General features: G+C 34.8%; 2 protein-coding genes across 2 annotated transcripts in view; one reads left to right on the top strand and one right to left on the bottom strand.

Moving 5' to 3' along the window:
• Positions 1 to 12,076, top strand: part of LOC141462196 (gamma-aminobutyric acid receptor subunit alpha-6) — a 61,973-nt gene extending 49,897 nt beyond the window's left edge. The window contains exons 10-12 of the mRNA XM_074143855.1: positions 7,560 to 7,706; positions 8,138 to 8,285; positions 10,451 to 12,076. Of these exons, the coding sequence (XP_073999956.1) occupies positions 7,560 to 7,706; positions 8,138 to 8,285; positions 10,451 to 10,656 (501 nt within the window). The 3' untranslated portion in view covers positions 10,657 to 12,076. The remainder of the gene's footprint in view (positions 1 to 7,559; positions 7,707 to 8,137; positions 8,286 to 10,450) is intronic.
• On the bottom strand, positions 11,819 to 17,003 carry Vamp7 (Vesicle-associated membrane protein 7). The gene is made up of 6 exons (XM_074143856.1): positions 16,849 to 17,003; positions 15,843 to 16,068; positions 15,141 to 15,278; positions 14,869 to 14,959; positions 14,009 to 14,169; positions 11,819 to 12,858 (listed from the first exon to the last, which is right to left on the bottom strand). Exons 2-6 carry the CDS (start codon positions 16,044 to 16,046, stop codon positions 12,799 to 12,801), a joined length of 654 nt encoding a protein of 217 aa, XP_073999957.1. The 5' UTR covers positions 16,047 to 16,068; positions 16,849 to 17,003; the 3' UTR covers positions 11,819 to 12,798.
• Positions 17,004 to 17,020: the final 17 nt, after the last annotated feature.

Below are 17,020 nucleotides of genomic sequence, written 5' to 3'. Positions count from 1 at the left end.
AATTTTTTTGGGTCATGGTTTTGTTAAGAAATGGGGCTCTTATTATTCCCTCAGTAAACAACAGATTATTCGTATGAAACTTTGGGCCTTTACACACTTTGTTTTACTGAGTAGTATGCTATAGTTTTCTAGAGTACAGATCCATTACTTGAGAAGATATTGAGGGATAAAATTTTTTTGGGTCATGGTTTTGCTGTGAAAAGGGGCTATTATAATTCCCTCAGTAAACAACAGATTATTCGTATGAAATTTTGTGCTCTTACACACTTGGTTTTACTGAGTAGTATGCTATAGTTTTCTTGACTATAGGTCCATTACTTGAGAAGATATTGTGAGATGAAATTTTTTTGGGTCATGGTTTTGCTATGAAATGGGGCTCTTATAATTCCCTCAGTAAACAACAGATTATTCGTATGAAACTTTGTGCCCTTACACACTCGGTTTTACTGAGTAGTATGCTATACTTTTTTAGAGTACAGATCCATTACTTGAGAAGATATTGAGAGTTGAAATTGTTTTGGGTCATGGTTTTGCTGTGAAATGGAGCCCTTAAAACTCGAACAGTAATCACCAGATTATTCGTATAAAATTTTGTGCTCTTACACACTCCATTCTACTGAGTAGTATTCTATAGTTTTCTTGAGTACAGATCTATTACTTGAGAAGATATTGAGAGTTGAAATTTGTTTGGGTCATGGTTTTGCTGTGAAAAAGGTCTCTTATAATTCCCTCAGTAAACAACAGATTAATCGTATGAAATTTTCTGCTCTTACACACTTTGTTTTACCGAGTAGAATGCTATAGTTTTCTTGAGTACAGATCCATTACTTCAGAAGATATAAAGGTATAAAATTTTTTTGGGTCATGGTTTTGCTGTGAAATGGGGCTGTTATAATTCCCTGAGTAAACAACAGATTATTCGTATGAAATTTTGTGCTCTTACACACTTGGTTTTACTGAGTAGTATACTATAGTTTTCTTGACTACAGATCCATTACTTGAGAAGATTTAGAGAGATGAAATTTTTTTGGGTCATGGTTTTGTTATGAAATGGGGCTCTCATAATTCCCTCAGTAAACAACAGATTATTCGTATGAAACTTTGGGCCCTTACACACTCCATATTACTGAGTAGTATGCTATAGTTTTCTTGAGTACACATCCATTACTTGAGAAGATATTGAGAGATGAAATTTTTTTGGGTCATGGTTTTGCTGTGAAATGGGGCTCTTATAATTCCCTCAGTAAACAACAGATTATTTGTATGAAATTTTGTGCCCTTACATACTCGGTTTTACTGAGTAGTATGCTATCGTTTTTCTGAGTACAGATCCATTACTTGAGAAGATATTTAGAGTTGAAATTGTTTTGGGTCATGGTTTTGCTGTGAAATGGGGCCGTTATAACTCCCACAGTAAACACTAGATTATTCGAATGAAATTTTGTGTTCTTACATAAACCATTTTACTGAGTAGTATGCTATAGTTTTCTTGAGTACAGATCCATTACTTGAGAGTTGAAATTGTTTTGGGTCATGGTTTTACTGTGAAATGGGGCCCTTATAACTCCTACAGTAAACACCAGATTATTCGTATGAAATTTTGTGCTCTTACACACTCCATTTTACTGAGTAGTATGCTATACTTTTCTTGAGTACAGATCCATTACTTGAGAAGATATTGAGAGATGAAATTTTTTTGGGTCATGGTTTTGCTGTGAAATGGGGCTCTTATAATTCCCTCAGTAAACCGCAGATTATTCGTATGAAATTTTGTGCTCTTACACACTTTGTTTTTCCGAGTAGTATGCTATAGTTTTCTTGAGTACAGATCCATTAATTGAGAAGATATTGAAGGATGAAATTTTTTTGGGTCATGGTTTTGTTATGAACTTGGGCCCTTATATCTCCCACAGTAAACAACAGATTAATCGTATGGAATTTTGTGCTCTTACACACTCCATTTTACTGAGTAGTATGCTATAGTTTTCTTGAGTACAGATCCATTACTTGAGAAGATAATGAGCGTTGAAATTTTTTTGGGTCATGGTTTTGCTGTGAAATGGTGCTCTTATAACTCCCACAGTAAACACTAGATTATTCGTATGAAATTTTGTGCTCTTACACACTCTATTTTACTGAGTAGTATGCTATAGTTTTCTTGAGTACAGATCCATTACTTGAGAAGATATTGAGTGTTGAAATTGTTTTGGGTCATGGTTTTGCTGTAAAATGGGGCCCTTATAACTCCCACAGTAAACACTAGATTATTCGTATGAAATTTTGTGCTCTTACACACACCATTTTACTGAGTAGTATGCTATAGTTTTCTTGAGTACAGATCCATTACTTGAGAAGATATTGAGAGTTGAATTTGTTTTGGGTCATGGTTTCTCTGTGAAATGGGGCTCTTATAATTCCCACTGTAAACAACAGATTATTCGTATGAAATTTTGTGTTCTTACACACTCTGTTTTACTGAGTAGTATGCTATAGTTTTCTTGAGTACAGAACCATTACATGAGTGTTGAAATTCTTTTGGGTCATGGTTTTACTGTGAAATGGGGCCCTTATAACTCCTACAGTAAACACCAGATTATTCGTATGAAATTTTGTGCTCTTACACACTCCATTTTACTGAATAGTATGCTATAGTTTTCTTGAGTACAGATCCATTACTTGAAAAGATATTGAGAGTTGAAATTTTTTTAGGTCATGGTTTTCCTGTGAAATGGGGCCCTTATAAGTTCCACAGTAAACACCAGATTATTAGTATGAAATTTTGTGCTCTTACACACTCCATTTTACTGAGTAGTATGCTATAGTTTTCTTGAGTACAGATCCATTACTTGAGAGTTGAAATTGTTTTGGGTCATGGTTTTGCTGTGAAATGGGGCTCTTATCACTCCCACAGTAAACACTAGATTATTCGTATGAAATTTTGTGCTCTTACACACTCCATTTTACTGAGTAGTATGCTATAGTTTTCTTGCGTACAGATCCATTACTTGAGAAGATATTGAGAGATGAAATTATTTTGGGTCATGGTTTTGCTGTGAAATGGGGCTCTTATAATTCCCTCAGTAAACAACAGATTATTCGTATGAAATTTTGTGTTCTTACACACATTGTTTTTCCGAGTAGTATCCTATAGTTTTCTGGAGTACAGATCCATTACTTGAGAAGATATTGAGGGATGAAATTTTTTTGGGTCATGGTTTTGCTATGAAATTGGGCCCTTATATCTCCCACAGTAAACACCAGATTAATCGTATGAAATTTTGTGCTCTTACACACTCCATTTTACTGAGTAGTATGCTATAGTTTTCTTGAGTACAGATCCATTACTTGAGAAGATAATGAGAGTTGAAATTTTTTTGGGTCATGGTTTTGCTGTGAAATGGGGCTCTTATAATTCCCTCAGTAAACAACAGATTATTCTTATGAAACTTTGTGCCCTTACACACTTTGTTTTACAGAGTAGTATGCTATAGTTTTCTTGAGTACAGATCCATTACTTGAGAAGATATTGAGAGATGAAATTGTTTTGGGTCATGGTTTTGCTGTGAAATGGGGCTCTTATAATTCCCTCAGTAAACAACAGATTATTCTTATGAAATTTTGTGCTCTTACACACTCCATTTTACTGAGTAGTATGCTATAGTTTTCTTGAGTACAGATCCATTACTTGAGAAGATAATGAGAGTTGCAATTTTTTTGGGTCATGGTTTTGCTGTGAAATGGGGCTCTTATAACTCCCACAGTAAACACTAGATTATTCGTATGAAATTTTGTGCTCTTACGCACTCCATTTTACTGAATAGTATGCTATAGTTTTCTTGAGTACAGCTCCATTACTTGAGAAGATATTGAGAGTTGAAATTGTTTTGGGTCATGGTTTTGCTGTGAAATGGGGCCCTTATAACTCCCACAGTAAACACTAGATTATTCGTATGAAATTTTGTGCTGTTACACACACCATTTTACTGAGTAGTATGCTATAGTTTTCTTGAGTACAGATCCATTACTTGAGAAGATATTGAGAGTTGAATTTGTTTTGGGTCATGGTTTTGCTGTGAAATGGGGCTCTTATAATTCCCACTGTAAACAACAGATTATTCGTATGAAATTTTGTGCTCTTACACACTCTGTTTTACTGAGTAGTATGCTATAGTTTTCTTGAGTACAGATCCATTACTTGAGAAGATATTGAGAGTTGAAATTGTTTTGGGTCATGGTTTTGCTGTGAAATGGGGCTCTTATAACTCCCACAGTAAACACTAGATTATTCGTATGAAATTTTGTGCTCTTACACACTCCATTTTACTGAGTAGTATGCTATAGTTTTCTTGTGTACAGATCCATTACTTGAGAAGATATTGAGAGTTGAAATTGTTTTGGGTCATGGTTTTGCTGTGAAATGGGGCTCTTATAATTCCCTCAGTAAACAACAGATTATTCTTATGAAATTTTGTGCCCTTACACACTTTGTTTTACAGAGTAGTATGCTATAGTTTTCTTGAGTACAGATCCATTACTTGAGAAGATATTGAGAGATGAAATTTTTTTGGGTCATGGTTTTGCTGCGAAATGGGGCTCTTATAATTCCCTCAGTAAACAACAGATTATTCGTATGAAATTTTGTGCTCTTACACACTTTTTTTTTCCGAGTAGTATGCTATAGTTTTCTTGAGTACAGATCCATTACTTGAGAAGATATTGAGGGATGAAATTTTTTTGGGTCATGGTTTTGCTATGAAATTGGGCCCTTATAACTCCCACAGTAAACACCAGATTATTCGTATGAAATTTTGTGCTCTTACACACTCCATTTTACTGAGTAGTATGCTATAGTTTTCTTGAGTACAGATCCATTAGTTGAAAAGATATTGAGAGTTGAAATTTTTTTGGGTCGTGGTTTTCGGACTTTAATACGCACATTTTCCACTTTTCGTTGTGTTTTAGCTCTTATAATTTCAAATTAGGTACAATCTAATTGTACGTACTATTCAGTACAGGTCCGAATTTGTGTTAGTAGAGAGAAAATTCCCTCTTTTAATAGGCGAAATTTTTCATAGTTTATTTTATATTCATTTAGTTTTGTTACTTTTTACGCGTATAAAATATTATTTACCTATACAACAAAGTTGATAATTGTGATAGTGTGATGGCTTTATGTTCGGACTTAGAGCATGTACAAGGCAAATTAACGATTAAATAAAAACGGAAATAATATGAATTTTCCTATTGGGGCTACACAGTACACAGAAATAATAAGAGATATGCTAATTAGTTAAGGTTGCTACAAGTTGCGTCATAATAAGTTCTGTTATTTAATTTTTCAAAAATATTAATAAATGAAGCGCATGTATATTTGGGTGCAATTGCTTTCTGTATTAAGGTCTCACACAACTGAAGTTTACACATGCGCAGTTGATTAAGTTAGCAGTGTAAATCATTTTCCTATTTAAAAAACAGCTGTTGGCACATGTATAAATTAACAGAAATAATAAAGTAGTGGAAGGGTGGGGGGGGCTTGCTACAGAGGCATGCCCAGAGAGGTAATCATTTGGAAAAAAGACGCAATTCTATTGGCTAGTTAGAGTGTGACGTAATTGTGGTGGGGGATAATGCTAGAAGCTAACTGGTAGGATATCCCAAGTGTTATTTAGCGTTTAATTTTCAGTGAGTGTAGGTCGCGGCATCTGCAGAGGAAGCAGTCCTGGTGAAGGGGGTAAGTAAATAAATTTTTCTATTACCTAAAGTGAGGTTATCCATTTTTATTTAAGTTGAATATTTTTGTGATAGTGGGGGCAATTTAAATTTAAAAAAAAAAACATTCTTGGTGAGGGGGTTAGATTTTAAAAAAAATAATTCCAAGGCAAAACATAAGAGAACATTCAAAACTAGAGTAAGCGAGACTATGTGACCCACTGGTGAAGATGACGTAATATCCAACACGAAGGTTGTAGGATCGCCCCCCACGTGAGAAAACCTTCCCATTGGGGGGTGAGGGGGTGGAGGTTAAAGAAGAGATCGTTCATAACTCGAGTATGCTACTGTAGCCGACTGGTGAAGATGACGTGTCTTCCAACACGAAGGTTGTAGGATCGAATCTCAGGTAAGAAATAAATAAAGAAAAATGCACTCTCCCGTCTATTAGTTGGTGAGGGGGTGGAGGTATGTTTTATTAGCTGGTATGTGGTCCGCCATCTTGAGTACTACAGGTGGTTTGAAGCCCGCCATATTGACGTCATCAGCTAATAAGAGGTCCGCCATCTTGTGTACTACAGCGGTTAAGCCATCTTGTAGGAGGATTGATAGGCCAATGAATATGACGACTGAGAGGTGGGGTAAAGGTAAATGTCATGTAATAGGAGTAGGGCTGGTAGGAGTTGAAGGTGGTGTCGTTGAATTCACCGATTAATGGATTAAGAAGGGGGAAGGGGTGTGGCTTAAAGCCTTCATCCAAGTTCCTGATTGGTCGATTAAGAAGGATGAGGTAGGGTCGGTGGTGTCGTCGAATTCGCTGATTGGTCGATTAGGAAGGGGTGGGGGTAAAAGTGATGTCGTCGAAATCGATGATTGCCTGGGAGAACAGCCATCTTGCACATTTTAGGTGTGCCGATGATTAGTCAATAAGGAGGGGGTAGGGGCGTGGCTTAAACCCTCGTCCAATTCTATGATTAGTCAATAAGAAGGGGGGGGCGTGGCTTAAGCCCTCGTCCAATTCGATGATTAATCAATAAGGATGGTTGGGGTATGGTTGGGCGGAGTGGGGATGGCCGCCATCTTGCACAAAAAAGGTGCACATTTTAGGTGCGCTAGAACCGCCATTTCCCCTCTACTTATAGGGGATCCAAAATATGTATTTTCGGTGAAAAATCAATTTCGAAATTATTCCTGGTTTCCACCTTTACAATGAATATCAGGAAATAAAACAGTAGGGTTTAGGGAAAATCTCAAAGGACCGACAAATCAAATTATATTAAACCTACCTCGTATTTTTAACTAATTAGGTAATTCAATTAAAAAACTTTAAGCCCATTAACTTGTTTTATCATTTGACACAAATCTAGAAACTATTACCTTACCATGAAATTCACTGATCCAGTTGGTATCAATTTGGACAGCTTTCTCACACAGTAGCTTCTTGTGAAATAGTTTATTGTTGTTGTGAGTAGTTTGAGCTACTATAACCAAACTCTGATCCACCATCTTTTAACCAAATTAAATCCAACTTAAGAGAATTTTTGTAAACCAGTTTTTTCTCACAATATACCTTTTTTGAACCAAATTTAATTTCAACTTCATAAATGCATATTACGATGGATTTTCTTTGAAACTACTTGACGTCATTGTGTGATTTTTGTCCCTTCCTTTTCACTTGAAGTTTCTTTGTAAAAGTTGGCATTTATTGAGAACTATTTTCATTTTCAGTATCACTGGTTTATTCTCAATTTAGATAACTTTCTACCCTCTTGGCCATTTATATTCCCGTATTTATATCAAACAATTCCTTAATTGTAAACATCAATCTCAAAGCAATATCTCTTTTTCAGGTAGGAAGTGGTGAAATTCCTGTTGATGAAGAAGAATGGGAGGACATAGAAGAATGGACTACTTTGGGGCCACTGACAGTCGACCCGCCACCTCGGATCTCTACGACTTCCAGACGGAAAAGTTCTTTGATTTGTCCTATTTACAATGTAAGTGCTAATTACTTGTTCAAGTTAAATAGAAAAATACACCTAAAAAGGTATCAATCACAAACGTAAAAGATAAATTCATGGTTCTGAAAGGTTTTTGTTTTTAAAAAGCATCCGATTTTAATATAAAATTAATTAAATTTTACAATTAATTGTAATTCAAGGGTTCTTCATTAAACCTTAAGGATTTATAGAGCGGCCATAAAACACCCTTTCTTAATTAGGCCAACTGCCAATCTTTTAAGTACCTCTTCCCTTTTACGGATTTCCAAAAAAATTATTTGGACTTAGGTACACCAGAAATTTATCAAACCCTTATGGCATCTCATTAATTCATCTGTGACCAGAACAATTTCTTAATCTTGTATGGGCATGGAAAAAATATCTTAAAACACATTAACCTTTAAATGTAATTTAATTTGGATGTGCAGGACCCAGCGGCGGGCAGTACTCCCGTAAGGAGACTTTCGCTGAATGAACTTGGGCGAACTACTACCAAGTTGTCAAATATTACAGTCGAGAGACAAACTCAAACTGAGATGAAGATACCAAGATGGAAGCAGTTAATCTACTGCTTAGGTAAACTCTAGTGTAAAATTTGAATGAATGTTGAGAAGCTGTTCTCTACGCGTTAAAAGCTCACAAAGGTATCTCCATTTTTTGCCATTGCGCAGTTAACTGTAAGATTACCTTAACGCGAGAATTCATAAACAATATATTTTTATATAGTGTCAATAAAACAGAATTAGCTATTCAAACTACCTTCTTCGTAACAAAACTTGTGAGCCTCTTAGATCGACAACTTGACAATTGGGCTCAGGGTATTTTAATTTATTTATTGAGGTAAATATATTACACATATGCATTTTGCGGTGTTTTAGAAAGGGTTAAAAGTAATGTACTACCTTTTTAAATTTATCAATCTTCATAAATGCTTACTGGTGCTGAATAAGACCCTAAAATAGTACCCCTATCAGAAAGTCTGAGCCTGGGATAGCACAGCCACAATTGCAAGGAGCGGTTGTCCGTCCCCCTTCATATACGGGTAACTTCTCAGACATCTAAATCTTCTTTGAATGATTACACACAACCAATCAAGGGAATTGAAATGTGTGGCTATTAAATAACGAGACTGATGCTGCTACAGAAGAACTATGCATGTGCCAAATCCTAACGACCAACAGCTGTGCAGCGTAAAGCCTTCTCTTTCGATTGCAGCGTCTCACGTGTTTGTAGAGAAATCTGTCTGACCGGAAGCATCGTTTGTGTAAGAGGTGTTAGTTTCGTTTTGCCGAAAACATGATACTACACATGTAGTTGAGCAACGAATTGTAGTGAAATTTCACATGAAACTTGGTAAAACCGCTACTGAAACTTATCTTTTATTAAAAGAATTTATGGCGATGAATGTTAATCACGTGCGCGAGTTTTTGAGTGTTTCAAGAGTTTCCAAGATGGCCGAGAAGACGTCTGGAGATGAAGACTGCCCGGGTCGCTCTTCCACATCTAAAACGGATGAAAATATCGATTATAATTAATCAACATTACTACCGTGAGGTGCTTGATTAACTCCGTGAAAGAGTAAGGAGAAAATGACCCGATTTGTGGAAGAACAAGTCATGGGTTCTTCATCAAGACAACGCGTCTGTCAAGACGTTTCTAGCCAAGTACAACATCCCAGTTCATAAGGCCATCCGCCTTATTCGCCTGACCTGACCCCATATGACTTTTGTCTGTTTCCTAAAGTCAAATCTGCATTAAAAGGAACACGTTTCAGACCATTGAAGCTGTGAAAGATAAAGCGGCACGCGTCATGCAGGAGCTCACAGAAAAAGACTTCCTTCACTGTTTCGATCAATGGTAAATTCGCATGGAGCGTTTTAGGGATAGGGGAGGAGTGTATATTGAAGGTGATAATAACTAAATATGTTTAAATTTAAAATAAAATGTTTTACAGCAATAGTCTCGTTATTTAATAGCCACACCTTGTACTCCATCTCTTAACAGAATCTGCATCATGTTCCCGGGCCAGCTTCTTCAGGCATCCTTGAATGCCCCGCAATATTTTTACCATTATCATTACAACTTAGATAAACAACATTAATCGAATTTCCCCTTGCAAAATATTTCAAATAAAAATTGAAAACCACATAGAAAATTGTGCATAAAAAAAAAATTCAAATAAAATCGAAAACATTGTCGAAAAAATCTCAAAAAATTAAAAATTCATTCAGTAAATTTGTACTTTTGAAGAATTTTTTTCTCGAAGTTTTAGCTGGGGTCCCTGAGGAGTCCAATTAAAGTATGTTTCAGCTTTCTGAGATTTTTAGATTTTAAATTTTTGTTCACACAGATTTATACTCTAAACTCTCTTTCTTCTGATTCAGGAACATCAATACCGATATTTCCGATAAAAAATCAAAGTTGAAAGCCCGCACTAACAAAACAAAACAAAAAAAATTTGGTATGAACCCACTGGCATCCTATTCTCGCTGATGCGTTTGATATAATAAAAGATTTTCCGTCCGTGTGCATGAACTATCTTTCATGTTCATGATCAGGATTTTGACATTTCCTCTAACTATTAACAGTACAAGGTCCCAAGCGCCAGTTTTAGAGCACCTGATGGCTTCTAGGGCCGACTCAGTTGCACCAAAATCCTGCGTTGGCCAGTCGAAAGACAAATATTTAAGTGGTTGGCTCATTTCAGAACGTATCTAATCGAATATTTTTGTTTAATTAAGTTGGTGACGAAAGGTACAGACGTGAGCGACAGCGGGAAGCCGCCAGAGAATGCGTAAACAAACGAGTGAACAGTGTATCGCACATAGATCGAGCCGCAAGAGTCCTCTTTCCAGCTTCCTTCTTGATTCTCAACATCATATATTGGCTTCTCTACTTTAGATACCAACAGCACTTCGTCTGGAAACAAACTCCGCCAATCCTCTAGCCCAGCTTATTTTTTACCAAAATTGTTTCCCTGAAATTGGAGCAAAGATGCCGTAGTCGTATATCCTATGATAATTATAATTTCTAATGATGTTTTGTTATTAAATTTTACACGTGGGTTATTTTGAAACAAAAATTTCATAACTTAATATTATTGAAAATTTATTTTAAAAACTGAAAGACCAGCAGCTGATATGTTACTAAAGAACCAGCAGATCTCATTCAAAACCACAAAAAAAAAGGATACAAAGAGTGTAAACTAAATTAGAGCTTAAAAAAAAAAAAAAAAAAAAAAAAACTCTTACTGGAGTAGTTGTGTTTCCAGCCCTGAAGACGGATACTCTATGAAGTCCTAAACCTAATAATTACTGCTTCTTTCTTCTTCCCACCAACTTACTAGCATACACCCTTATCTAAGCGATTTTAACTTTTACATTTCTTTATCTGTAACTAACGTTACCTTCCATAACGCATTTCTCCGGAAGATATTTCTGCTTCTTAATCCAAACCCTCGACAAGACCTACCATCTTAAACGGACCAGATACTGAAACCTTAAATACTCTTGAACTGAAATTGGACTTCAAATTCCCTTTAAAATTCTATTTAAACTTTACACTCGTAATTTATCTTGAAAACATTCTAGTACATAAACTTCCCATTACATATATGATCATTAATAGCGCGAGTCAAATGACAAAGGACAATTTATCCTTCGGGTACGAGCGTGCTTAATCAACTAACCCGACAACTGAACAAGGGAATAATGACAATTGCAATCACTATTACGCAGAATATACCAAAGGTATCTATCAAGGGCGACAATTTGAGGGCAGCAATCAAAAGACACCAACTCGCTTAAACCACCCTTTTGCCTGCGTTCCTTCCCCTTTTTGGTGGAACCGCCCTTCTAATACAATCTACAATCTATACCACCTTTTGTCGAGATAGAAGAGACTTCTCTGTGGAGGCATGTACTGTATCTGTTCGGAAATTCTAAGCTTCTACTCAATCTAAGCCGTTTCCTAATCATCCATTCCAAAATCCTTCGACAAACTACAAACTTGCCTGTGCTCTAATTACATACATTTTTTTCCACAAGCCTATTGGGTGGGTACTAACTGAAATTATCACTGGATGATTACCAATCATCCAAAAAATCAAGTAATCACACTAGCAAATTTACTCATTGTTCAAAATGTTACAGTAGTAAATTTTAAATAAAAAAGTTGTACTAAGAACTTCAAAAATAAATTCAAATAAAATATCAAATCAACGAGCACATTTTCTTGTATTGTGAGTAAAGGAGGCTCCATATTCCAACCAAGTACTCATATAACTACTTATATCATTTGTATATAATATATAGCTCTAAGTGTATCAGACACATGCCAAATAAATGTTATCACAGTAAAAAAAAAAAGATATTTTTACGTAGCCGATGGCGGTGCAATAAAAAACTTAAAATATTATAATATTCATTATTATTTTTTTGTACACAAAGTAACATATGGTCCCAGTTAGTATTTTACCCGCCATCGGTGCGTTACTAAAGAACATATCCTTTAAGATTTCAATACAAAAACATAAAATATATAAAATGTTTATGTTTATAAAACTTACTATTAAAAAGGTTTATATAAACAAATATCATATAATATTTTTCTATTACTTTTGTTTAACTTTAAAAAACGAAGCCTTTGGTTGATTACTTCCCCCCCCCACATATAGAAATTACTAATCATAATCCTTAATTTTAAAGGTACCTTCCTTCATGAAAAAGCTGGACTGATTAAATTAATAAACTGACCGTTGGGATGAAGGGGTAGAGTTGATAAATATTGATAAAGAAATGTCATTCCCAATGCTAACATTGAACTCCCTCCCCTTCACCCTCTTCCTTGGCGACTCTTTCAGCCACTACACTAGTTGTTGTAATACGAGTAACACAATAGCTAAAGCAAAATTGAGTGAGCCACTTATTTTACAGTAGAAGAATAAACAATAGAAAAGAATATAATAACATAAAAAAATAGTATAATAAGATTAACTACAATAAAAATATTGGGAAGCTAGTTTACATATGTATATTCGGAGAACAGTGAGTTGAAGAAGCTCTGTTGTAGCAACAGATCCGGAACTGTGTTAGCAATTGGGCAAGGAAAGTCCGCCGCAAGACATCGCCAGAATCATGTACAACACAATCTGCAAAATTATACATTGTTCAAATACATACATTTTATCTTACAAATATATTGTGTAATGTTTCTTTAGTAATGCTATTTTTCCAAAAAGATGTTCTTGTGGACTATTTCCTTTCTCTTACTTTACTCAGTAAGAGGCAGTATTGCGCTTGTGCGGAAATTCCTATCCAGATTTTACGATATCCAGGATTTTTCACTGGAAACATCCGATTTGAGATTACCTGAGAAAATAGTGTGCGGTGTGTCCAGGTGAACAGATAAACGAAAATTCGCAGCTGGTTCAATTTTGTTACCTGTTTTGGAAGCCTGATGAAAAGCTTTTAGACCAAATCAGTTAACTAGATGTGCCATTTTAATAATTCTATTTTTCGGTTTTTTAACTATCACGAAAATGGCTCCTACGATTTATTAGAATTAAATACGTAACCAAAATTCCTAATTAGAAGAAAAGTAACCAACCAAAAATGCTATTTCATTTAATTTTAAAGTTCAACTAACCGTGTCGCGTTTACGATGCCATTAGGTGGCAACCATTAGGGAAACGGGACTTAATATATCTAACAACCTCTAAATTACTAAGCCTTTAGGGTAAGGAAGCCAACAGGTTTCCTTAGCTAACCTTCCACTTGCAAGTTTAGGTTTTAATATTCAGCTTACTACGCGGATTATGTCGTAGCAAAAAACAAACAAACGTCCTTTTACAAATATCTAACGAAATATTCGCTCATAGTAAGCTATTTTTATTGCCCATGAAGTTATTTTTGTTCTATTTTGTAATTTATACAAGTTGCAAATGGTAATCTCTCTACAGTAGCAATTAATCCATTAACTAATATTAGAATTTAATGAATGATGAATGAATTACGATTACTAAGTACTAAATCGAGAGGGGTTAGCGTTTGGATTCCCATTCCTGCTACTGTCCATTAGATTTTCTCTTCCTAGGAGCAAATTACAGCTCACTGTATGCACTAGGTGTACAGGGTTCTATTCATCAGTCTATCAGCGTTGTTGAGAACACTGTCTTGAGTCTGAAGACCGGCAGAGCTCTTAAAGGCTCTGAGCGTCAATGACCCGCCTTAAATTGCAAAAAAACAAAACAAACTACGTACTTAACATATAAGCTTAACAGAAATGCGGTGACTACTTACAATGCTAACTGAAGCAATAATTACATATAATTTTACATTCTTCCAAAAAAGTGACCTTTGTAAATTTCGGCTTTGGGTTCGAAATGAGACAGAAGTTGCGGTAAGATTTTCTGACTTTTCGTATAATAATTTCAGATTTTCTCCTCGAGATGCAATGTCATCTGTAAACATAATTTAGTTAATTAAAATGAACAAATGTATGAGGAATATTCAAGAATTAAAGAGATAAATTAATGTTTTAAAAAATTATCGTTTTACAAAATAAGACTTTTACTACTTCTCAACATAATCCCCACCAACATACTAGTAATACTCTACCAATACAATTGGCCCAGCGATGAACTAGCTTTTTTTAGACCTGATGCAAAGAAGTATTTCTCTTGTTCTCTGAACCAGTTTCCCAAGTTTCATCACATGTTAAAATCTTGTTTAGAGAAGAGTCACCTCCCTCTTTTAAGTCTGTACACACTTTGAGTACTGTTTCCTTGAGGTGAGTTAACTCTTTCGGGACCAAGCTTGCACTTGTTTTTCTGAATTTGAGATTGTTTTTAATAATGTTATGAACTCTGCCAACACTCCAATAGTTTTTGCTATATGTTCAACTTTAGTACGTGATCTTTACGAATAATGCCGTCAATGAGATTTAGATTTTTTTGTTACAAATAATGCCCAGAATCGCTTCCCGAAGTAATGGTAGTCTTATACTGAACACCCTAATAATGTGATAATGCACTAGAGATAGCAGGTTATAAGATTGAAGGCATAGAAGATGCATCAAAAATGATCCAAAATTGAGATCATCTCAAAGCAGTGGTTAAAGTGAAAAGAGTAGACAAGAGAAAGTTAAAATATATTCTTACCTATGTTGCGCACCATGATGTTTTTCAATTCGTCTAATTCTGAATTCACTTTAGCTATGGAATCAAAATCTTTGGTCTCGGTAAATATTTTCTAGAAACAATATCGGCATAAAACGTTGGATCAGTATCCGACAAGAGATTTTTAATTCAAAATTAAGTAAAAGTAAAGTGAAGTAATCGCCTACTTTTTCAGACGGGGCTAAACGTCCAACTACCAATCAGGTGTCGTGGACCCACAAATTAATTCAAAATTATTGTTAGTCCATACTTACAATTTTGGAGCGAAGTACAGGGGAGAATTCATTATTCATCGCGTAAGCAATGGCTGTGTTCGCTCTCATTCCGAACATGGAGGTGAACTTCTTCTTGACGTCACTCAGGAACATAAACGCCCTCGCTCTTTCAAACACCTAAACATGAAGCGCTTGTACTTCCAGTTTAAACATCTACATTAATTGCAGCAGCCGTACTTAAAATATTAATCCTAATGGAAGTAAAACTGAACCATCAAATTCTAGTAGCTTCATTTTCTATTGATTTCGAGTAGAAAACTTTCCTTCTTTTTTACATCGATTTTCCTGAACCATGTTTTTAGAAAAATAGTTGTGATTAAATAAGAGATACCTCTCTAAGAGTGGGCAAGATTTTATTATTAGATTCCTCGTTTTTTTTGTTTTTTTAGAAAATAACTGTACGAGAGCTGGACACTTAACACTGAGGTGGTTTTAAGAAAAGAAACGCTAAACTTACTAAGTACCTTTTAATGAGAACGGGCCAACTGAAATATAGAGAGCAAAGAAAATGCAGCATGAATCTCATGACATTCGTATGAAACATCTAACAAATAAAAAAGGTTGATTTAAACCTGTGATATCGCTTCAAACTACATTTTTTTGTTTTGTGAATACGCATGTTTTAATGCCCACACATAAATTCATTCATTCAATTTACTTGTAGGGCAGGGAAAAACTTACATCATCTGTGATGCACAAATAGATAATACCATTTTCAGATATATAATGAAAAAGGTAACTATTGTGAGAAAGTGTAAGTTTGCCATCCTCAGGGGCAATCTTGGCTAGAATCTGCTGCGTTACTTCGAAGAAATTTCCTGGGCAGGTCGCATAACTAGCTAAGACGACGGTCCCTCGGGCCACCACACTGTAGAGTATTGGCATAGCGCTTCTTATTTCTCTGGACCTAGTAAATAATAATCGAAAAGAAACATAAGAATATCACCTAAGTACATTATAAAAAAAAAATAAACAAATTAGGTTAGCTGCTGTAAAAAATAAAATTCAGAAAATCTTCGAATAACTAAGAATAATAATCTATTTCACAATTTAATGTAAAAAAAATAATTTGTTAGTTCTTCCCTCGGCGACTGTCAATTTTAAAACTTCTGTCATTCAATAATAAGCAGAAATTGTAGTACAACAAAATATTCACAAATTGTTAAAAGTATGTTCCGAAAATCTGTCTCCTTTGGTTAGTATGACTGGTAAAATAATTATTATCTCAACTGGGCTTCCCCTTAATAGTAATTTTCTATGACAATCACAAATCCGTTCAAAATTGATTAATCCATCCCCACTGCATTAATATTTTACTCAAACATAATTCGTTTATTCATAGAATTATTTATATTATTTACTTCAATAAAATTTAAAAAGCTAAAGATAATCACAGATTTAACAAATTATTAAAATGAAAACTATATTCAATTAAATTCAAGATACCACCCACGAAAGTTTTTACTACTACTTTAAAAAAATTAGAATTTTTGCCATTTCTTTCACGTTAAAATAAGGAATCGCTTCATTAAATCAGTCAAATAAGACGAACAATGTAAACATATTTTCAATTTTTTATTGATTTTAAAAGGGTTTTCTTAAAAAACTTTACATGCATTAAATGCGCAGAAATCATGGGTATAAGAAAAAAAACATTTAATAAAATAATATAAAGTAGCGTACTTACTGTCAAAAAATATCATTCAATTTTAACTGAAATTAAAGTTAACTAAAATTTCACTTCCAATCTTCACAATTATTGGCTGTAATCACCCTTTTAGAACGTTGATACTAAACTAAGATCTGGTGCATGTTACAGGTTATGTCAACTAACGAAATCCACTTGTAGGGGTAGAGTT

Source organism: Rhodnius prolixus, unplaced genomic scaffold (genome assembly GCF_049639745.1).
Source record: "Rhodnius prolixus isolate KJV_2025 unplaced genomic scaffold, Rpr scaffold_18, whole genome shotgun sequence".
In the NCBI taxonomy this organism is placed as follows: domain Eukaryota; kingdom Metazoa; phylum Arthropoda; class Insecta; order Hemiptera; family Reduviidae; genus Rhodnius; species Rhodnius prolixus.
This window is presented reverse-complemented; position numbering and strand designations above follow the sequence as displayed.